This window comes from Papilio xuthus, unplaced genomic scaffold (assembly GCF_000836235.2).
Source record: "Papilio xuthus unplaced genomic scaffold, Pxut_1.1 DF824655.1, whole genome shotgun sequence".
NCBI classification, from domain to species: domain Eukaryota; kingdom Metazoa; phylum Arthropoda; class Insecta; order Lepidoptera; family Papilionidae; genus Papilio; species Papilio xuthus.
The window spans coordinates 5,835,578-5,858,281 of record NW_013533994.1 but is presented as its reverse complement, the minus strand read 5'-3'; the positions used below and the strand labels follow the sequence as shown (position 1 = coordinate 5,858,281).

Here is a 22,704-nt window from a genome sequence, read left to right as displayed (position 1 = left end):
CCCCCCGTGACGTAAGCGAACAAGGTAAAGTGTACCGCAGCAATGTGCGCTGTACTGTGTACTACACGCAACTTGTGTGAGAGTCAGTACAGTACAGTACAGTACAGTTCTCTCGCGATCACTTATCTTCACATTTATCACAATTTCCTTCTTATTTCTTAACCCCTCGGAAACAGAAAGATGTTCATTTTGTTGTAAGAGTGAGAGTAAAAAAGGAGATGACTGCGATAATATAAAATTGTTGAAAATTTCAGCGTTTTCGAGTGCGTCATCAACTTCAGGGGTTGGTAGAAGCGCGTGCGCCGGACGGGAGTTGTGTGGGGGTGTGTGGGGGCGGAGAGAGGGCGGTGATCAGACACAGTGAGTGCAAACAATGTGGACACAAGTTAGTGTAAATGTGATGTACAATGTCAGTGCTTCTTGTTACACTCGGACAAAGTAAATGTACATAGTTGTTAGTAGTACTTGTGCCTCGTGCCCCCCAGTGCCCCCTGGTGCCCCCCTCGTGCCCCCTAGTGCCCCCCTCGTGCCCCCCGCGTGCCCCCTCGTGCCGCGCGACTTTAACGTAAAATTGTATTTGATTTAATTTTAAGTTAAACTATAGCTTGTTTTATTTAAATTAAATATGTATTATAGAAATAGTATAATAAGCGTACACTGGAACTGGAACTGGAACTGGAACTGGATTGGAAATAAATGTTTTTTTTATACTTGGTTCTATTATTTTAGTTTGTGTAACCGCTGCCCATAGATTAAGTTAAGTTAAACGTACAGAGGAGGGTACATATCCTCCGTGACATCGAGTTCCTCTTCCCGTGGACTGCTGCAGGACTGAGGGACTGGACTAGGACTTTGGTTGTCACGTCAGGTTTTCTTTGATGCCATTTAGAATGCTTCGTAGGAATGAAGATGTCTATTACTTTCAGACAGAACTAGCCGCGATATTGTGCTTATTTAAGATAGATTGGTTTGACGAGTAACGCCTATAAAATATCGAATTAATTTTGTATGACGTTTAATATGATACTAAATGGACGGTTATCATATTGTCGAACCTCCGCGCTCAACTAGTAACTGTCAACTAACGAGATCGAACAAATGTCTGATATAATTAGGTATTTAATCATTTATAATTTATTAGTTTTTTGTCAATGTATCGCTTAATTAATTTTAAAAAATCTTTTTTGTTCGTGAACACCGCAATTTTTGGTTTAATGTCTTCTTTCTTAATGTAGTTATGAAGGATAAAGAAGGCAGAGAAAGAAACAATTTTATTTATATTAACAAAATTTTAATTACAATATTGTAATTCCAAAATAATAATCACAAATGTTCGATTGCAAGTTCTATGAGAACAACTATCGAAAATCGAAAAAATTCCTAATCTACTTTCCTCCACCATGTCTAGTCAATTGTCAAACCAATGTAACTTAAATAGACACACTATGGATATGGATTAAGTAAAATCGATTAAGTTTTTTTTTAGATTTTAAATGTTTTTCACATGACGTGAGACTGTATAAGATAAAGCTTTTGGCTATTAATTAAGAAAAAACTCAAAATTACTTCAAAAGTCATCACCTCTCTACCCTAAGTTAAGGGTGACTAGGCCATAGTCAATCACATTGGCCAAGTGCGGGTTGACTTCACACATATCTTTGACTCATCACGATGTTTTCCTTCACCGTAAGAACGTCGGATGAATGTAGTACATATGTAAATCGGTAATGGAAAACCACATTGGTACATAGCGAGATTCGAAACGTTCATATAATAGTAACGTAATCGGATCCCTACAAATACTACAAATGTTTACAAAAGGGGTAGAAATCATTCACCAGTCAAATTTTAAAATTATATATTTTATTATTAAAATGTCGGCGTTATTTTTAAATGGTAGTTGATATTTAATAGAATAGTTCTGTTGTAAAGTGAACAATATAACATAAATAATACACAATTACAATAACAATCCAAATTTATGGAAATTGCTTCATACACAAGGCAATGTTGTTCTATGTACAAGTGCTATAACTAACGTTAACTAAACAGATTTACAAATTCGGTGTAAAGAAACGCCCATGCGAATGCGGAAGTGAGATGCGGCGGCCGCAGTCGAGCCTCGCGACACTATTGCAAATACATACACACGTACTAGTACACTAGAAGATGTGCGTTCATACAATAATATTAAAGTTGTACTATTGCCGTCATTCGAGGTGTTCCACTTACAGAAAAATTGCGTTGCACCTCGTATTTAGATAAATTAAACTGCGCACCATTTTACAACTAAATTATAAGTGCACTCTCGTTGTTTTGGTCTGTTTCAAAGTGTTCTTGACATAAAACTATTTAACTACATTTTGCGATTATCGTGTCAAGACGAGCGTGAAGTTAATCGATTATATAAGTTTGGAGATAGAAGACCGACAACGAAAGTGACTAAACTTGACTTAAGGTAAATACATAAAATAAAGTACAAAACTTACAGTTACGATATTGAAAACGATATGAACTCATCATTATTGCAACATTTACATTTTACACTAACAGTGCCGATGATGATGACAATGAATAAGCATCAAACATAAGGGCAATAAGTAGATATGTACAAACAAATTAAATATCATCATTTTTATACAATTTCATTTCGTCATATAATTTTACTCTTACGTATATGTATTATTGTAAAACTACGAACTCCTAAGTTTACCAACATACGAGTAGTTATGATGTAAATCCAAAAATTACGTGGTCTTAATTTATTTCAAATACATGTTGGAGCAAACGGATCTCGCTGAAGTGTGGCACACAGTGATCTCAAAGGTTTTTTCGCTATTTTCAAATAACTTCTACAATATGAACATTCTACATCTAATATTAAACTTTATTTAATTTTATTTACAAATATTATAATTACAAAATGTTACTTTATGTTACGTTATATATTTTGCGGACTGAAGATACGCTCTAATATTTAACTACACGCGGAGAAAGTACCTACATATATGTATAATACATATGCAAAAACGAATACAAATACTTTGGTAAACGTACGTTAGTGACGCGGAAATTCTCCGCTTAAAGAAAAAATGCCTATCTTTGTAGCGTGTTAAGTCTTCTTCTGTCTTAAAACAGTTTAAAAATAACTATGAATTACGTACATTGTTTATACTTAATGGAATTCGCACTGCTACTAACATTTAGTTTTATTTTATTTTATTTATTACAACATTTAGTAAAGGAGAACGTTTGTTTGAGGCGGCCAGCGGCCAGCGGCCGACAACCCCACCGTAGACCTGACAACGAGGCAAAAGCTATAGCGTTCAGTCGTCGTTATCCATGCCGATGAGCTCCGCCTGTAGGCGGCTCTTGGCGCGGCAGCAGGTAAGGCACAGGATCCTGAGCGCCAGTCTGAACTGCGGACTGAACGTTATCAGTATCACGATTTTCCAAAAAGAATTGAGAATCCCCAACCAGACGACGCCGAAATGCAACATGGGCACTTTAACCACCGGCGCCGTGAAGTACTCGTAGATCTGAAGGGCGAAGTAGGGGATCCAGGAGAGCCAGAAGGCGGCGACCAGCAAGAAGCTCATGCAGTGACTAGGGTTAGCGAGGTTCTCCGCCAGGGCGGTCGCGTACTCCTTGTCGTGCATGGGCGCGCCGCTGTTGAGTTTGCGCCGCATCGCAAATATGTAGTAGTAGTTGTAAACGATGGAAATGAGGCTCGGCCCCAGAACGAGGATGCCCAAGGTCGCGGTGTACGCGTACGTCGACGCCCAGTCCAGCATGCAGATGAAGGTGCGCGCGTCGTAGTTAGCCTCCTTCTTGTAGCCGAGCAGCGGCGGGCAGCACAGCATGGCAGCCGAGATCCACGTAAACACCATCCAGCATTGGCTGCGCGTGCGCGTTTGTACCTGCCGCAGAGTATGTGTGAGGCCCGCATCGGGCTCAAAGGAAAGGAATACTACCTCGTGCAAACTAAACTCTACGCTATATCGTCTGTTTTTCCTTGCGTTAATTCGTTTCGCCAATTTTCAAATTTTACTTAAGTAATTGTTGGCAACATTTTCCGATGACATAATTTTGAATGATAAACACACGATTACGAGTTGAAACATGCCTCAGCCTAAGTACTTGAGTAATGTAAATATGTAATATACATTTCTAATGACAGTATTTATTGTTATTATATTTGTATAAATCAAAAGCCTACCTAATTCATGCGATACATGTTTCTTATTCAACGTGAAAAAGCTAACAGAATATTTATTTCGATGGTTAAATAAACATTAAACAATCACATTAAAGAGAAGAAATTCACTTAACAAGTAACGTAACTATCTGGTTCAGGTGCTTTCCTTCTCTAGTATTATATTATAGAATAACCTGCAATTAATAAGATATAAAAGGGGTACATGCAAATGAAGCATAGTCATTGGAAAAAGAGGTATGGTTAGGTAAATCTTATCATTTCTTTATAACATTGTCAACGAACAACGCGGCGCGGCGCGGCGCAGCGCTAGTCTAGCCGCTAGCCGCTAGCCGCTAGCCGGCCACCGGCCGCATGTCCATCTACCGCTGCTAACTGCCTAACTGATATATCGCTCATGTTATATCGCACAACAAATAATCCACACAAAGTAAATTTGCGATAATAGAATATTTTTTTCTTTACAACTAAAAGTTTTGTGTCGCCGTTGCTCAATGTATCGTTATTATAAAATATAACTACTCGAATATTTTCATTTACAAACAGTTGTAGGTAAGCAACATAGCAGATTAACATCGATGTCGCTTAGTCGACAATTACTCAAACTCAACTCTTCAATGTAATAAAAGTAATATTTTATTATATTGACGAGTTGACTAAGCAATCTAATAATGTTATGTTGTGAGCCGCACATGAGCGCCGGCGACATAAACTTTTCGTGCGTTCACACATGCCGTATTCTCTTGCCAACATCTGAACGCGCCCTTAGGCTAGGCACACACAATCCTGCTTGTTTTATCAAGTTTACATTTTAATATGCTAACGGTACTGCGTTTAACTTTTTTATTATTTAGACTTTAACCGCTGCGGCTCCGGTTCTCGTCCGCAGGTTTCAAGACGCACCGTATGTACAATAATCGCTCATAAATAACGCAATTTTATACTACTGTACATAATAATATTAATGATTTACCTAGATGAAATCGACCGGTGTCGGTGACACCAGACCACAAAATTTGCTTCAAAAAGCACCGGTTGAATTCGGATTGTGAGCGCTCAGCCTTATCTTGCCTAATGAACTGAGTATTCTGTTTCTCAATGGTATATATAATGAAGCAATGGCGCTGTCGATGACGCTAGGTACTCTAGGCCGCTAATGTAGTCGACAGAAACGTATTAACCTCGTAAGAAGTAGACAACTGCGGCGGTCGAGCAGTCGCGGTGGACCATATTCTAAGTAAAGAAGTATAAAAAAGATAGCTACCGTCAGACTAACCGTCTCATATCGGAGCGGTTTCCGGACCGCTAGGTAGCGGTCCACAGATATCCACATGAAGGTGTAGACGGAGACGGACCAGAGCGTGACCTCGATGTAGCCGGTCAGCCGACACACCAGCCCGCCGAACACCCAGCGGCCCACCGCCGCCGCGTGCACCGACAGCGGCACCACGAGCAGCCCGCACAGCAGGTCCGCCACGGCCAGCGACAGCAGGTAGTAGTTGATCACCTCGTGTGCCAGCCCTGCGCACACCACTAGTGCCTTACGTGTCACGCCTCACAACTCACACCAGCCTCTACTCTCTCATATCTACAGCTAACGGGGTTACCTTTGAAGTTGAGGAAGGCAGCTATGATGAGCAAGTTGGAGATGACGATGGCGATGCCCACTACGGCGATGACGGCGGCTTGCGTCAGCGACTCCAGCGAGGCCAGCGGGGAGTCTGCCACGCTCACGTCTGCGGCCGCCGAACCCGCGCCCGCGCCACCCAGCCGCGCCGGCATCGCCCCGTGCCCCGCGCCCAGTGCCCCGCTGCGCTGAGATTCACTTCAAAACTACTAGAATTTTAAATTTTAAATGATGCTGACTATATTACTTCAATGAAACTATACTTGAATCGGTTAAGTCGTTCCGGAGTTTTTCGTTCGATCTCATCATACATCCAAAATTCTATAAATTGGTTTGCATCCGCACTCGTTACACCCGCGGCTCAAAACTACTCTGACTCAACTCCTTGCAGCGTTTTTGTTAGTTTGACATCACGCGAACACACCTTTAACTGTCTCTGATAACTCATTGGCACCTCAAGGAGTGCCCGTTGCTTCACTTTAGGGAACAGTAATAAAATGGTCGCAACCGGTTATGCGCATTCGTGCCTTGGAACCTTTACCTTCGCTTAAAATGATTAGATTCTTAATCTAATTTGGGTATAACTACAAAATTTGCAGCGCACGTAACAAAATCCCACGTTTGTTTTACTATCGAAACAACGCCAAAAGTAACTGGAGCTCACACTCATGAAGAAACACAAACGGAACAGTCCCCGCGACCTCCCCCGCGACCTCACCCCGCGCCCTTATGTAACCTTTGGTTAATAACATTCTCTATTCATATTTTAAACATGCACAAAACCAGCTAAAATTTAACATTATCTTAGTTAACGAAGCCATCTACCTTGAATTAAGCTAAAATATTTATATTTTTATTAGGATATGGAGTAGTCGCTATTCATTGAGCGCCAAATGAGGACGACTGTTATAGCGGCGCGCGGCGGCAGGGCTCGGCGCAGCGCTGGGGGCGCGCTGGGGGCGCGCCTGCGCGGAGCGGCGGCGGCTGCCGGTAGCGAGGGTTTAGCAGTCAAGGCCAAGGGCGGCCGCACTCGGGCCCGCCGCCCCGCTCTGCGCCGCCCCGCTCCGCGCCCCGTCGTCCTCAGTACTAGAGCAATCGATACCGTCCTCTGAGATTGACGACATGCGCATTGACAAGAAAATTATACGGGTCCGCTAACTAAAATATTTAGTATGATGGATTTATTTAGTAATTTAAGGCAAATTCAATCCCTGTGACACGCCGAAGACAAGAGGTGATCGGTTAAACTAAGTTGCTGGTATTCGGGTAAACGGTTGTAATAAGACATTATATTAAGTAAAACTGCGACCTATAGCCGACGAGCTTGTCTACGTACATGTGCGGGTGTACAAGTAGTGTGGTTTTCTAGCAGCGCGCCAAAGGGAAAATCGTACCTTCTACCTTCCCTTTTGGGTTACAGGCGTGGGTGCTACAAATACGGATGGATTAAATCATGTACAATACCATCTCCTAAACTTAAGTATTACTTGCTTCAAACGTCTTATACTTTGTCACTCGGGTCTTCATATACGTCCATAAACTTTGGCAATTAAAATTTTTAGTTTTAATGCTAAAAATGTGAGTTAATTTTTTCTTCGAAAAAGTAAAATGTCACTCGGAAACAAGGTCGAGGCTTATTAGTGCATGGTTCACTACAATAGTCGAATGAATGTCAGGATTCCAATCCAACACCAAAAAATCGGTATTAGTAAATATTGTTTAGAAGTAATGTGCGTAGCGCGCGGACCTTCCGCTGCTAAATTAAACGCCGTTTGAATTTACAAGATATTTATTATTGTTGAAAAGTTTCAAAAATACACCAAATACTCGAGGTAAATGTTACATTGAGAGGTCGCGATACAAAGTAATTTGACTAGGTAATTCGTTTGCTACCACAAAATCACCGGAAGAGGACTTAAAGGCGCACAGCTCAGGGCGCGCGATGCGGAGCGCAAGTCGCAGGGCGCCGGCCACTCGGCTGCTCGGCTGCTCGGCTGCTCGGCTGCTCGGCTGCTCGGCTGCTCGGCTGCTAGATACAGCTACTAAAATTATTGTCATTGTAATAAGGAAAATGGTGAGGAAGGTATAGCGCTAGGAGAGGCGCGACTCGTCAGGTGCCGAGGGGCGCGTGCGGTAGCGAGCCAGGGGACGCGTCGGTGGGGGCACGCGCAGCGCCAGCGGCTCGGCGAACAGCTCGGCGAGCGGCTCGGTGCGCGCCGCTCTGGCCACCTGCACGTCGCCGCGCTCCAGCGACCACTGGCGACGCAGGGTGCGCGTGCTGCTCGACAAGCACCTGTCGTCAAATTTGTGTTGCAGAAAGTATACCGTGCAGTCGACGTTGGGGGTCGGGGAACCGCACCTGTAGCGGGCGTGCGCGGGACCCGCGGCGGGCGCGGCGCGCGGCGGGCTGCTGTCGGCGGATACGGCGCCCGAGCGCGCCCATGCCGCCCGTTCGGGTCGCGGGGCGCAGGCGGCCGCCACCGCTGTACATGCACAACATTTACTGTTTTAAACTTGTTAAACGTGGTACGAGTCACCGCAGTGCGAGTGTTACGCGACTCCTGTCCGACGCACAATGCGCCGTAAAGAAAATTAGGCACAAACAACGCCAGCGGGCGACAAGCCGAGCAAGATGATGATAGTGATAAGTAATTTCGATGAATTGTAATTCCACCTACTCAAGTAGTCCTCCTCGGCGTCGGAAAGTGCACGGCGGCGGGGGCAGGGGCGGGGCGGGCGGGGGGCGGGGGGCGCGGATGCTGCGACGCCACCACCCCCACCCCCGCCCCCGCCCTCGGCCGCGGTCTCGTCCTCGGACTCGAACAACACCTCTTCAGATCTGACAAAGTTTCGCATAGTTCGCTTTATGTAACGTTATATTTAAGTATTTACTTAATAAGAAGATGAATTCAAACTTTCGTCCACGTCCATGCAGCTTCGAGAAAAATTAAGGTGAATATGAAGAAAAGCAATAACTGTAGGGGCGGCGGGGTCGGCAGCGGGTCTTCGAAGCCGTCCTTGCCTAGCAGCCAGTACGTGTGCATGGCGCCCTTGCCCTTGACTTGGCGCAGGCCCCGCGAGCGCAGCCGATAGCCCCCGGCCGCCGCCAGCCGGGCCGCCGTCGCCGCCGACACCTGCACGCGCCACGCCGCACCTGCGTACACGCGCAAACTGCGCTCAACAAGAGCGCACCTCCCGCCCCGCGTGCTCTAGCACCCGCCCTACCAGTGGACTCCATGCGCGAGGCGGTATTGACGGTGTCGCCGAAGAGGCAGTAGCGCGGCATGGTGAGGCCGACGACGGCGGCGCAGCAGGGCCCCGAGTGCAGCCCGCTGCGCAAGTGTAGCGGCGCGTCGGGCAGGTGGCGGATGCGGAAGCGGCCCGCCAGATGCAACAGGCGCAACGCCATGCTGGCCACGCGCTCGGCGTGGTCGCGCGCGCGCTCCGGCAACCCGCCCACTACCATGTACGCGTCGCCGATCGTCTCCACCTGGGGACGCACTTAGATTCCAGTCTACCGCTCTCTCCAAGGATAATGGTGTGAAGCGATTTTATAGGGTGATATTTTGACCTTGTATACGCCGTAGCGCTCGATGGCGGCGTCGAATGAGGAGTAGAGGTCGTTGAGGAGGTCGACGACCTGCACGGGCGTGCTGCGCGCCGCCAGCGCCGTGAAGCCCACGATGTCACTGAAGTAGATGGTCACCTCCTCGAACTCCTCGGGCGGTACTCGCAGCCCCAGCACCAGACGCTCCGCCACCGGCCTGTGCAGAGCGCTGTCTTTCAACGACTGTCTCGGCCGACGACAATCTCACGCCTCCTACCGCTCTTACCTCGGCAGCATTCTGTTTAGAAGTTGTTCGGTTTTCTTTTTCTCCACATCCAACTGTTCCGTTCTTTCTTTGATAAGTTCTTCTAAATTATTGCTGTACTTCTCCAGCATCTCGAACATGGAGTCGACTATGTTGATCTTCCTGTAAATTTATTTGAGTAATTGAGGTTGACACCGCCTTCCCGTATCCCGCATAACTTTTTTTATTTCAAAAAAATATCGGGAAGACAGGTTGTTCACGATGTGCAGACCGGCCGCGGTGCATGTGCCGGAACATGTGGTAGAGGCGCGCGAAGTCGGGTCGCATCGCCGGCGCCTCCGCCCAGCACTGGCGCATGGCACGCACGGCGTCGGGCGGCGCCGCACCCAGCGACACCGACGGCCGCACTAGCGGCGGCCCGCGGCGCAGCTTCTCCACGATCTCTGCAAACGTGTCAAAACATCTTGTAGGGACTCAAGTACGATGATTTCTGAGACAAATATGAGTCAGACCGCACGCCTTACGCACTCCTGCCGGCTCGGGTACAATATCCTCGACCACCGCAATCTTTACATCGGCCGAGACCCGTTCTCATTCTTTAGTAAGAAAGATCTCCGTTACCAGTCTCTCTTATGAATATATTGCAGTGTACTTAAGTACATTAGTTTTAGTTGTATTTATAATATTTTACGTATACGATTACCTTCTTGGCCGAGGTCGACTAGGTAAATAGTAATTTGCAATTGGCAACTTTTTCTCTTGACATAGGACATGTAATTTTTTTTTTTAATTGTAAGAATATGTAACGAATTTATTAAACTATTAAAATATTTATTTACATCCTTATTTCTATGAATACATAAACTCTTAAATCTATGATATAAAATAAAATTAAAAAAAAAAAAAAAACCGAATAATTAACTAAAATATGTTAATAAAAGGAGTCCCTAGGACATGTAATGATAAGAAAAAAATTGTGACGGAAGAGCGGATCAGACCTTCGGGCGCCAGCTGCAGCATGCAGTAGGGCTCGCCACGCACGATCACTTCCTGCATGATGATCGCGAAGGAGAATACATCTCCGGCCTGGGTGCCCCCCTCGTGCGCCCCGTGCCCCGCATGCGCCCCGTGACCCGCGTGCCCCCCGTGCCCCGCGGCGCGCAGCAGCTCGGGCGCTGTCCACAGCAGGTCTGCCACAAACGCGCTTGCGTCAACACGCGTCATCCCACAATTACTTCGTTACACAAACTACTCGTGCTTAGTGATTTATTTTGTTTAAATTCTTGCAAGTACAGACTTCTTGTTATTAAATAGAATAATATTTTCACCAATATTTACTTGCAAAGACTCTTTCATGCGTCTAAAACGATACCGTCGAATAGTATTTTTGCGGTGCGCACCTCTTGCGGAACGCGTCGGTAGCGGCAGGGTCTGCGCGTGTGCGAACGCCGGCACGCCGTAGTCGGTGACTCGCAGAACCCACCGCGCGTCCACGACGCAGTTGCGCGACGAGAGGCGGCCGTGCACGCGCAGCGGTGACGCGTGCAGGTAGCGCATGCCGCGCACCAAGTCCGTCAGCAGGGATAGCCGGAACGTCCAATCCAGCCGGATGTCGTCCGCCACCAGCACGTCTTCCAGCGAGCCGCGCGCGCACGCCGCGAACACCAGCGCACCGCGCGCGCCACGCACGCTCCGCACGCCCCGCGCCTCCGCTAGCCAACCTACGCCCACCGCGCGCCACCGGCCGCACGAACTATCGACTCGACATCTACTCGACGGCGACTCGATAACGAGTAACGAGTCGACAGTCTTACATCATTCGATTTATTGCGATAACTCGATAACTTCGTAACGGTTCATATCATATTGAAATATAGCACAGATAAAAAACATAGCATCTCTAACACATGAAATTTCACGCTTTTCTAAATCGGGATGTTTGTTATGAAGTATATCCAGAACGGATAAACGAACCTTGCTGAAATTTGGCATAGATGTAGAACATAGTCTAAAAGGACACAGGATGTGCGAGTTGCGCTGGTGAGTACCTATGAAGGGATTGACGTTGTCATGACGTAGCGCCTGCAACACCAGCAGCAGGTCGGCGGCGCGCCGGCGCAACGCACCGCCCGTCCCGCCCACGCCCCCCGCGCCAACCCCCACCGGCCGCACGTGCACCGGCTCGCCCTGAACATTTACACTCACATCTCAGTACATTCTCAGTGAGCCTTGCTGCTTCCTAAGGCAGTTTTTATCTCGCTCACCATTAACTGACGGAGACGACTGTTATGAAAACCAAAAATTATTGTAACACAAATAATTTTACGCTGGAAAAGAACGCAACTGAAACTCTGCTGCTGTGGAAGGCCAGGGGATCCGTACCTTGTACAGAGTGCGACTGTCCGGTGCGAGACGTGTCACGCTGCACGAGGAGGAGGAGGGCGCGGCGGGGAGCGGGGCGCCGCACCCCGGCAGCCGCTGCAGCCAGCTCGCCATACTCTCCATGCCCTCGCCGACGCGCCGCTCCTCCGCCGGAAATGAGAAGTCCGCCGCCGATAGCACGGGCGCCGGCCGCGTCCACCGGCGAACGCGGGCGCGGCGCCAGCACAGCGCGCCCGCAGCCGTCAGCGCCAGCAGCGCCGTGCCCCCCGCCACCGCGACCCACATCACCCGAGCCCCCGCGGCCGTCGCCCCCTCGCCGCGGTGTCCGGTCGCCGCCGCCGCCGCGACCCACCGCCGGAACTCGCCGGCGGGGTCGACGATGTCGACGTACGTCACCCACTGATCTCGACCGTCCGGCGGCCGCACCGAGGCGGTGACCAGTTTCCCGATCGGGAGCCATCCGAGATTCTGCTCGATCGTTTCCTCGTACAGAAAATAGTCGTTGTGCGCGATCTCGACGCCCGTCCTCGCCTCCTCCGCGTGCCGCTCGATGGCGCGCAACACCTCCGCGTACACGTCGGCGTGCGCCCTCCCGCCCGGAGGCTCGTCGCTGAGGAGCAGAGTGCGGCGAGCCCCGCGACGACCTCTCGCAGATGAATATTTTTGGAAATGTTTTTTTGTGTAGTTCAAGAATTTGCTTTGTAGATTTGAAGTAATTTCGTGTCGTTCGAAATTAATTCTCGATTTAGTTAGTGACGTATTCGTGTTACCTGTTCGAACACTTATATTAGTAGGTCGAGGTAACTGTCTATATTCATAATATAAAGCTTTCATATCTGTAATAAAGTGCGGAACGTCCGAAGCGGGGCCGTCGAGTCCGGCGTCCGGAGTGGCCGCGTCCGGCGCGGCGTCTTCGCGACCGGCTTTCGGCGCGATGACGTCCGGTACGGTGACATCAGGACCGGCGTCCGGCGCGATGACGTCAGGCCAGGCGTCCGGCGCCAGTCGGAGCAGCAAGATGGCAGTGCCGGCGCGCGCGCGGGCCACCTGCAGCCTTGCGGCACCCCTCACGCTCCCCGTCTCAGATGAACATAATATTATCACTGCAATTTATAAACGTATTCAGTTAGATGTCGAGTCGACGCATCAGATATCCTTCTTTAGATCGATCTATCTTCTATCATATCATTCGTTACGTCGTTGTTATTCACGTCTACTTTCACGCAACCCATTCATTCCTTCCTACTACGGCCACTCTATCTTACCAATATACCTCTTCCGTATACCCTTCCTACCATATTAAAAGTTTTCCTTGTCACATGCAATTCTTTCCTCATAATAACTGCCATGCCATAAATATTACCATGGCATACGACATTAAAACAATGACACCGATTTTGTATCCATTGAATGAAGAAGGAATTCGTCTATAGTGGCAGGAGCACAAAGATCTGAGGGCTACGTTGATGTCTACGCAGTCAATTATCGGGACAATTGTTTTTGGTGACGACTGTCATCTCTACAAATATAATAATAGATTACCCTGATGACGTTTGCCGGTTTCCAGCCGTGAAAGCGGATTTCGACTGACGTAAAGGCCGGCCTCCGTCAGCTCGTGCGCTACAAATGGCGCGAGGTGCGCGCAGGCGGCGTGCGGGGGCAGCAGCGCGCGCCGCCAGCGCAGATGCGACGCTAGCGCGCCCACGGCGGCGGCCAGGCCGTGCGCCGCGGCGCAGGAGGCGGGCAGCGCCAGCGCAGCGGGGGGACGCAGCTCCCGCATTGCGCACACAGCCCGACCAGCCTGCCCCGCCAGCAACACCGCACCGCCGCCCGCCAGAGCCCGCACCACGGCCTGCACCACTGAAGTGCGCCAGTCGTCGCCACACGTCTCTACAAATACCCCAAATAAATAAAAATCAAATGTGGTGACACAGGTAGGTACATACATTTACAAGGGTTGCATGCTCGACACGAGCTCGGGTCTATTTTACTTCTTATTATCTTATTAATATTATAAATGCGAATGTTTTGATGAATGTTTGTTAGGTTAGGTTAGTAGCTACAAAGCAGCTCTTGTTGTAATGCTATACATAGCTAGACTCACCATTATAGCTTAAAATACTGAATTCCCGCCAAGGCAAACTTTTGTTGATGGCGTGAGCATACGCGCGAAGTCCATCTGTACTGAAGTAGGCTGGGTCGCGCGCCGGGCACGCTGAGCGCAGCACGAGCAGAGCGGGTGGCGCGGGCGGCGCGGGGTGTGCGGAGGGAGCGCGGGCAGCCGCTGCGACCAGCAGCGCCAGCATAAGCTGTGGCGCGCGCATGCCGGCCGGCGTCACGACGCAGGCGCAGGCGCAGACGGCATGTGGCCGCGTGGCGCACCTCGTCGCGCCAACGCGGCTCTCGGCCGCACATAACTCTGTCCGCTGCCAGTGGCTGCTGGCTGCTGGCTGCTGGCTGCCTGTAGTAATTTAATGTAAATTATTCTCAAACAAAATGATCTGAACATCAGTTAGGTACGGCTTGTCAACTTAGCTATATTTATAACTAGAATTAAATTAGAAAAATTCTAGTAATAAACATAGCCTATGTAACTCAGTGATAATGTACTTTCCAATAAGTTTATCTAATTTCTGTTTGAGTTTATTCGTCACGTATAAAAATATAAATAGTTTCTCTTTATATTAACACTAGTTGTCGCCCGCGACTCCGTCCACGTGGATATATAAAAAAACTTAATCAGTGTAGCCCACCCACCGATCCATCACATCACATCCATCTAAACATTCGCATTTACAATATTAGTAAGTTAAATAAAAAGCAGCTAATCAAGGCATAAGTTCGAAAAAAAATGAATAAATAGTATCCCATGTCCGTCTCCCGGCTCTAAGCTACCTCTTCACCAATTTTCAGCCATATCGGTAAAGCTGTTCTTGAGTTATAAATAGTGTAACTTTATATATATAAAAGAAAGTCGTGTTAGTTACACTATACTAGTATAGATATGACATGTCTTTACGAGAGGATAAACTTTGCAGAAACGACGAATATTGGGTTTGGGAAAACTATAACAATGTATCTCTTATTTATCTAAATTTCATAGATTGTTGATAGTTCCTTACTGGATCAGGATTCCCTCCTGACGAAGGCCGAATTTTTTTAACATGATTCTGAGTCGGCCGACCACTAAACTAATACAAATCTATTAATATTAAGTTATTTATAGTATTGTTACATTTGGTAACATGTATGTATGTATGTACCTGATACACTGATTTATAGCGCGTAAATGTTGCTTGTTTTGTATAATATATATGAGGAGTAGTAGCGAGGTTTACAGGTGCTACAGGTGATGTTTGTCGCGCGTTACGATCATTTACCTACCTAGTTTAGTAGCATCTTTTTACAATTTCATATTTACAATATTACACATTTGGAAGATTTCTAAATATGTTTTTAAATGTGCGCAACGAAAGTATGAAAATCAACTTATAAATAGAATGTTTTTCTATGATCGGACGTAAGATGAGAGTCGCGGGCATAGAGCGGACTGCGTAGCGTACCGAAGCAGGCGACAGCACGGCGCGGCGGGCGCGGCGCGACTGCACCCGGCGCCGGTTGTAGGCTGCGGGCTGCGGGCTGAAGTCCTGGGGGCCAAACATGGGCGAGGCGCTAGGGGCGGGAGCGGGGGCTGCTAGTGTGATCAGATTTTATATGACTAGTCGTCTGTGCTTACTCTATAACATTTCAATATAAATTCACCTAAAGTATAATATTTTCTTAATTTCCTCATCCTTGATTTCCACGTTATTCATATTTTCATTGTGTTTTACCCATCAAATGTGTGTCATATTTTCACTAAAGCACACAATAAATAGCTAAACACACAGCAGAGCATGCGCGCCGCCGCTGCCGGACCTGGCGCTGTGGTGGCAGGTGGCTGGAGGCAGGCGCTCACTCACCCTTGAATACGCTTCAATCTGATGCTTCAATGCCCTCCATTGACTTTGCTATGGGACGGGGAACACAAAAAGAAATAATATTCAGTTTGTACCTTATAATACATTATATCGTTACTAAAATTATTCTCGTGTCACAATATTCATTCCCATAGTCCTCCGAAACCGCCGATTCTCATGAAATTTTGTGAGCATATTGAGTAGGTCTGAGAATCGGCCAACATCTATTTTAAATCCCGCGCGGACGGAGTCGCGGGCGACAGCTAGTAATATTCTATAAAACCAGTTTAGTTTCTCTGTTTAAATACTTAACTTTTTATATTTAACTAAAAGAGTTATTTTCAAAAGTAAGCCAAGTGTGAAATAAAGAAATGCGCCCTTTTCCGGCATACCTGAGTGTGCACCACGGGGGTTGATCAAAACTTTTGGAGAGATCTAGAACTTCACAATCTATTGATGGCGCCAAAGTTGATCAGTACAAAGAAATATGAAGTTACATAAAAAAGACAAATGGGATTTTCATCATCTTAACTAAATCTTAGGTTAGATTTGATGGATGGATTAATGTTTATTAGAAAGGTATATACAGAACGAATGTATGGATCTGGATGAAATTTAATGTAAGTCTGTGTAACGTAGTCTAGTTATTTTAAATTCTGAATAGTAACCTAGATACCATACACTGCGTCTGGATGAAGTAGACGAGTCTGGGGCACAAAAAGTATGAAGGCATGTCTTTGTATTTACAATCAATGTTAAATATTTATTGTATAATTGTTGAAAGATATACAAAGTGCAAAGAACAGGCGAGTCATGAAGGCGCTTCACAAGGTGGTTCCTGATGGGGCAGCAGGCTGCCCTCGGCCACGGCCAGGATGCGCGCCGCATCCAGACGCAGCGCCAGGCGGCCCTCGCTGCGGCAGAGGTCGCGTGCGCCCATTCGCGCGTACAGAGTGCGCGCCGCCTGGTTGCTCTCCAGCACGTGCCAGTCTATGCGCGTGACGCCGGCGGCGAGCGCGCGCGTGCACACCTCGCGCAGTAGCGTGCGCCCCACGCCCGCGCGTCTTCGCGCCTCCGCCACGTACAGGTCCTCGATGTAGAGCGCGCGCCGCGTCCAGCTTGAGTAGGCGCGGTTGCAGAGCGCGTAGCCCACTACCTCGTGCCCCAGCTCGGCGACCAGCAGGAAGAACCACGGCGGCCGGCTGTCGAACCCGTCCGCTGCTAGATCTGTCCACCGCCAGGCCGAGCGTGTCATTACTGTTCAGCGACAAAAGTGTTGGCGCAGAAGGCACCCATCATTTGTATACACACAATTACGAGTAGTTCAATCGTTAACGATCTCAATGTCACTTTACTGTTAATCATTAAAATTGTCTGATACAATAAATATGTCTAACGAGTACTATCTCGTATTAGGTGGAGTCAATACGCCCGTGTACGCGCCCTGTATGATTCCCTCTGGATTCCACCAAACATAAGATGGATGTGTTGTTAAACGCCAATATTTTTTGGCGATGCATCAAACGGCGTGGAGGTCGTCATGTCTAAAGAATATTTGTATGACTGTACTTATAACATAAGGCTCATATTTGTAAGAAGTGCTTATGGGTGAGTGCGCCGCTACAAGGATCACATTTTTCTATCGGCCTCGCCAGCCCGTTTTCAAACGGGTTTCAACGAGCCGTCGGCAGCGACATTAGTAACGACTCACCTTCGACGCTAAGCTGCGGTCCCTCCGGTATGCCTTCGTACGCCGCGAGCTCCTGCATCCAAACATTACATTAGAAACATTTATTGGTGTGCAGTGGAGTTTTTGGCAATCATTTAAAACCCTCTTTACGCGTAGTAGCCTATGTCCTTTCTCAGGACTAAATATAATTAAGAAGAACAACAAAACATATTAATCTTACGAAACATTGTCTTAAACCTTACATATTCTTATACAAATTTTCATCCCCTATTGTTATTTTGCACCCCTAAAGGGTAAAATTTTTACAAACATTGAATGTAATAATTATTGATATCAAATTAACAGCCTAAAACTAAGTTTCAAGCTTCTATCTGTAAAAATGACGACACTTCCATACAAATCCCTTTTTCGCGTTAAAAAGATTCCTGACATTTTCCGGGTTCTAGACTATCTGTGTACCTAATATCATTTAAATCTGTTCAATAGTTTTTCGTGAAAAGCGGACACGCAGACAGACAGACAGACAGAGTTACTTTCACATTTATAATATTAGTAAGGAAGTATGGATTATTTTTCTGATATTTCGACCTTATTTGACATTGTTCGGGAGCGCTCGGTCGCTCGGTACACATGAGCTGGTGTAATGTTACAAATTTATCCAGCGGAATAGATAAGTATATCTAAGAACTTCACAACTTTGTGAAATTAAACGATCAAAATATAAAAGAAAAACAATTTTGCAATCAAAGACAAAAACATGTATAAACAGTCTGTATGTCCTTCAGTCTGCGTTTGTTCCTGTAATGTAATTTGAATATTAAATGTCCGAGTTGGACTTCTTATATTTTCTGGAAGTAGGAACTTTCATCCGGCATCTATCGGTTAAAAGCGGAATTATTTTGATACGTGCTTTTCAGTGTTACTTGACAGATGGCGCTTTAGAAAGACTCGCTGTTTGAAGGAAAGCAATCGAATAGTGCAACAAGCTTAAACATAGAAAATGATATAAAAAATTACATAACAATGCCAAAGAACAAAGAGAATAACGTAATATTTTTTGATGTTGACATAGGGCACTAGCAAGCTGTCATAATTTAGTTTGAAACATGCCCGCTCCATGTGCCCGTCAATTCAGATAGACGGTTAGTGTGTCTATAAATAAAATAAAATATGAATTGACAATTTGATAGCAGAAGCACGAAACTTTTAAGCTACATTTGGAAAAATATATTTTAAAAATTTTTACAGTTGAACCTTACTTTTTGCACGTGGAACGATTTTGTTTACAGTTTGATCTCAATTTCGCAATACAAGGTATATAGGTAAATGTATATTATTGAAATAATTCCTTCGTGTCGTTGAATTCGAAAAGTGGACTTTTCCAGTTGATGAAATAAAAACAACTAGCAACAGCGCCATCTTCTGTCCCGCAGACAAAAATGTCACCATCTCTATGATATGTTCGGGCCTCGAAATTGATGCAAAGACGGTAAATGCGTGGGACACGAGATGTCGCTGTAGCCGGTACTAGCCGACCAAGACTATGAAATAGGACACCTGTTTCATCTCGTTAGCCGCCTAACCGTTTAACAATGTCAGATCTGAAACTTGCACATGACAACTAGTATTTTAATATACAACAAATGAAATATGAATCAATCTACATTAACATGAATAGATATTGAATAATTTGTGTATCTCACGTATATCATGCGATGCACGGCGGGCAGGTCCTCGCGCCGGCCGTCACGCACCACCAGCTGCCCCGCGGCCGACACCTCCGACGACATTGCGAATGCGAATGATGCAAACAACGCCTGCCACGCCACGCCACGTCACGCCACGCCACGTCACGTCACTACACCTCTAGGTGGGGCGGGGGACGTATTTATTCGACTCGAACAAGTTCGAGGAACACGTATCATGAAGAGTTTAAGTAGCGCATTACCAGCATTTACTCGTATCATTTATTTGAATAAATCATTAACTATATGTAACTCTTATACGAGCACACAGAAGACAAGCATTAAATAGAAGCAATTCCGCGATTTCATTGATGATTTTAAATGCCGGAAACCTATTTTTTAGTTTTAATGCCCCACTTTCCTTGTAATGAAAAGATGCGAAGGGAAAGTGGATTTGAAGGGCTAAGTAGGCCACCTATTCTGTTGAATGAACATCTCTAACCATTTATTAACAAATGTATCGTTATGTGTTCCTAAAGCAAAATGAATGTGCGACAACATACACACACACACACACACATATACGCACACACACATATACGCACACACACAGCGTGTGATTGACATATTAATTTGTGTCAGTCATATACAGTGACCTCTATTGTATAGGTCACAGCTCACATGTAACATGACTGAGTTGTTTGTGATGCCAACACACAATAAATAAATGAAATCAACTTTTTGAGTAATGCAGGACAGCTATGTAAGTATAATACACAACAAGGGACATACATTTCATGGAACATCCCCGATGCGCTGTTCCCTATGTTTAAAATCAGGGGTGATGTATGGAATTGTAATAACTATGGAGAAATAAAGTTGATGTCACATACTATGATTTGGTAGAAACAGATAAACGAATAGGAAAAGAGAGTGAGGTATCACAGAAACAGAGGTTTTATATCTGAACGGGGAACAAAAGGTGGTAATTGGCATTACCCAGTTGTGTGAAAAGTACAGACGTGTGCACAGAACCTTGTATATGGTGTACGTAAACATCTGTGGTGGGATATGAAAGAAAGACATTTGCCTGAGAAGTTCATCCAGATCGTGAGTGCTATGTATGTACGAGCATGCATTCAGGTCAATTAGATGTTTTACTGAAATATTTATGACTTATAATTTGTTGAATTCGGTGTCTTCGGCTGCCAACAGGTATGTTCATGTTCATGACTATATAATCAGAGGCGGGGGCGGCGGCGGCGGCAGCGGCAGGCGCTGGCAAGGCGGGCCGACATCGCGCAACCCTTTGTTGCCTGAGTACGGCAGCATAGCTATGTCTCAACAGTTTGAAATTTGGTTAAGTGCACTTCCCATTACCTTATCATTCCGCGCTAATCGTCCGTCCGTCCGTGTTAGAGCGCGCCGAAGTGCCTAATGGACAATGGACATATGTAGACGAAGCTTTACTTTCGCAGCTTTTTCAAGAGTTAGTGTGGTAACATTATTTGTGATTTACGTCATAAAATGACATTAGCTCCTGTCTTCATTGTCAAATCAACTGTGTTTCGCTGACGACATGAAAATATTTGCCAGAATATCATCACTTGACTTGTCATGACATCACTTCAGGCTGATCTGTCTCGATTAGAGAATTACGATGGCACAAATAAACTTGATTTAATCCCTCTAAGTATTTCGTAATTAAGTATACTCGAAAACGTATGGCGTTTACTAAATATTATACGTTGGGTGGGTAGGACATGCCCAAGTGCACGAACCTCCGCGACTTAGACGTTCATCGCAACAGCAACTTGTTCTCCAACATGCGTATTTACACTTTTACCAAAAAACAATCCAAGTTGCTCAGATTCATCATACGACTCGCTAAATGCTTCACGGAAGTTAATGGCTGACATGTATAGATGCACTTCTACGCTCTTCTTAGCTAATACTTATCTTTCGAGTTAACTTTGTTTATACTAAGCTCGTTTAGCAGTTTGTTTGCTTCCATCCTGTAGTGTTTGCTTGCAAGGGGTATTGTTGTAGACTTTTAAGTATCTTATACATAAATGAATTTCTCGTGTCATAATGTTAGTCATCATACTCCTCCGAAACGCTTGACACGTTTTTATGCATATTCAGTAGGTCTGAGAATTAGCTACTATTTTTTTACCCCGCGCGGACGGAGTCGCGGTCGACAGCTAGGTATTTTTGTATATAGTTGTTGAGGCGAGGGCGTGAAGGCGCAGCACTGGGCGTCGCTCAGAGCCACGCTGCGCGTGCGGCCGGTACTGCGCGTGCGCGTGCCCACTATTCTATAAGTGCGGGAGAGTAATGAATAATGATAGCGCAGTGGATGTGAGCGGTGCGAGGTGAGCAGCCGAGAGGCTGGGCTGAGGCAGGAGCGAGCGCGGTGTGCGACGGCGGGGCGGGGCCGGGGCGCGGGCGACTGTCGCAGTCCGCGCGCCGCTCGCGTTCGCTGCCGCAGCACGCCGCCGCCGCCTGCGCGGGCCGCACTCTGCGCTCGGCTCCGCGCGCACCATGACCACCGTGGAGGACCACTACCACTTCGGTGAGTGCAGTGCTTTATCAAAGTTTTTCATGAATGAAGACCAACTCGCCGAACATAAACGAATGTCGCCGGCCATTGTTGAACTGCGCCGAGTTGTAACGTTCTCAGCCGCATAGTTAACAGGTTTGCAAATTTGTAAGCGAGAAATGTCCTAGTAACGCTAAGAATTACGGTACAGTACATGAGTTTAGTCAACAACTGAAAAATATCCAACGAGAAGAGTCGGGCGGCCGCGACGGTCCCGGGGCCGTGGCGACACGCGGGCAGCATGCGGGCGGCTCCGAAAGCGCCGGTGCGACGGCGGGGCGGCGGCGGGACGGGCGCGGCGCGACGTAAGACGGCCCCGCGCTTTATCATACACCGATTAGATAAAGCGAAATCGCTGAAAGTCGTGGCGGCGCAGTAGGCCGCCGCGCGCGCTGCCCGCCGCCGCGCTGCCCGCTTCCTTGTTATTGTTAGCGACTGTTGACCGCGACCGGCAGCCGCCTGCCACCCGCGCCCGTCGCCCGTCGCCCGTCGCCCGACAGGCACAGGTGTGCTAGGTGCTAGTGTCCGACGGGACACCGGCCGCGAGGCCGCGAGGCTGCGTGACCGCGACTGACAACTCGTGATGCATGTGTGAGACTCTCCGAGGGGAGCGACTTCGGCGGCTGTCGTTGGTCCTCATGTTTCAGGTTAGTCCTCGTTCACTACTCACGTTATGAATTTGGATGTGCATGGTGCAACGCGGGGCGCGACGCTTCCGGCGCGATAAGATC

General features: G+C 46.9%; 3 protein-coding genes across 6 annotated transcripts; all 3 read right to left on the bottom strand.

Moving 5' to 3' along the window:
• Positions 1-1,925: 1,925 nt before the first annotated feature.
• Positions 1,926-6,731, bottom strand: DopEcR (G-protein coupled receptor DopEcR). 4 transcript variants are annotated; one of them, XM_013326029.1, is made up of 3 exons: positions 5,824-6,731; positions 5,481-5,749; positions 1,926-3,920 (listed from the first exon to the last, which is right to left on the bottom strand). In XM_013326029.1, the coding sequence occupies exons 1-3, from the start codon at positions 5,996-5,998 to the stop codon at positions 3,327-3,329; spliced, it is 1,038 nt and encodes a 345-aa protein (XP_013181483.1). In that variant the 5' UTR covers positions 5,999-6,731; the 3' UTR covers positions 1,926-3,326. The 4 variants fall into 4 exon arrangements, with proteins under 4 accessions (XP_013181483.1, XP_013181485.1, XP_013181484.1 ...); XM_013326031.1 differs by having other exon boundaries at positions 5,493-5,749; XM_013326030.1 differs by having other exon boundaries at positions 5,481-5,737.
• Positions 6,732-7,934: 1,203 nt separating this feature from the next.
• Positions 7,935-13,817, bottom strand: LOC106127470 (uncharacterized). Its single transcript, XM_013325549.1, has 12 exons — positions 13,580-13,817; positions 12,038-13,140; positions 11,704-11,842; positions 11,056-11,376; positions 10,654-10,845; positions 9,927-10,098; positions 9,677-9,817; positions 9,415-9,607; positions 9,069-9,333; positions 8,820-8,997; positions 8,522-8,682; positions 7,935-8,326 (listed from the first exon to the last, which is right to left on the bottom strand). The coding sequence occupies exons 1-12, from the start codon at positions 13,815-13,817 to the stop codon at positions 7,935-7,937; spliced, it is 3,495 nt and encodes a 1,164-aa protein (XP_013181003.1).
• A 1,812-nt stretch (positions 13,818-15,629) lies between these two features.
• Positions 15,630-19,507, bottom strand: LOC106127587 (diamine acetyltransferase 2). The gene is made up of 3 exons (XM_013325706.1): positions 19,390-19,507; positions 17,708-17,759; positions 15,630-17,223 (listed from the first exon to the last, which is right to left on the bottom strand). The coding sequence occupies exons 1-3, from the start codon at positions 19,474-19,476 to the stop codon at positions 16,808-16,810; spliced, it is 555 nt and encodes a 184-aa protein (XP_013181160.1). The 5' UTR covers positions 19,477-19,507; the 3' UTR covers positions 15,630-16,807.
• Between the last annotated feature and the right edge of the window lie 3,197 nt (positions 19,508-22,704).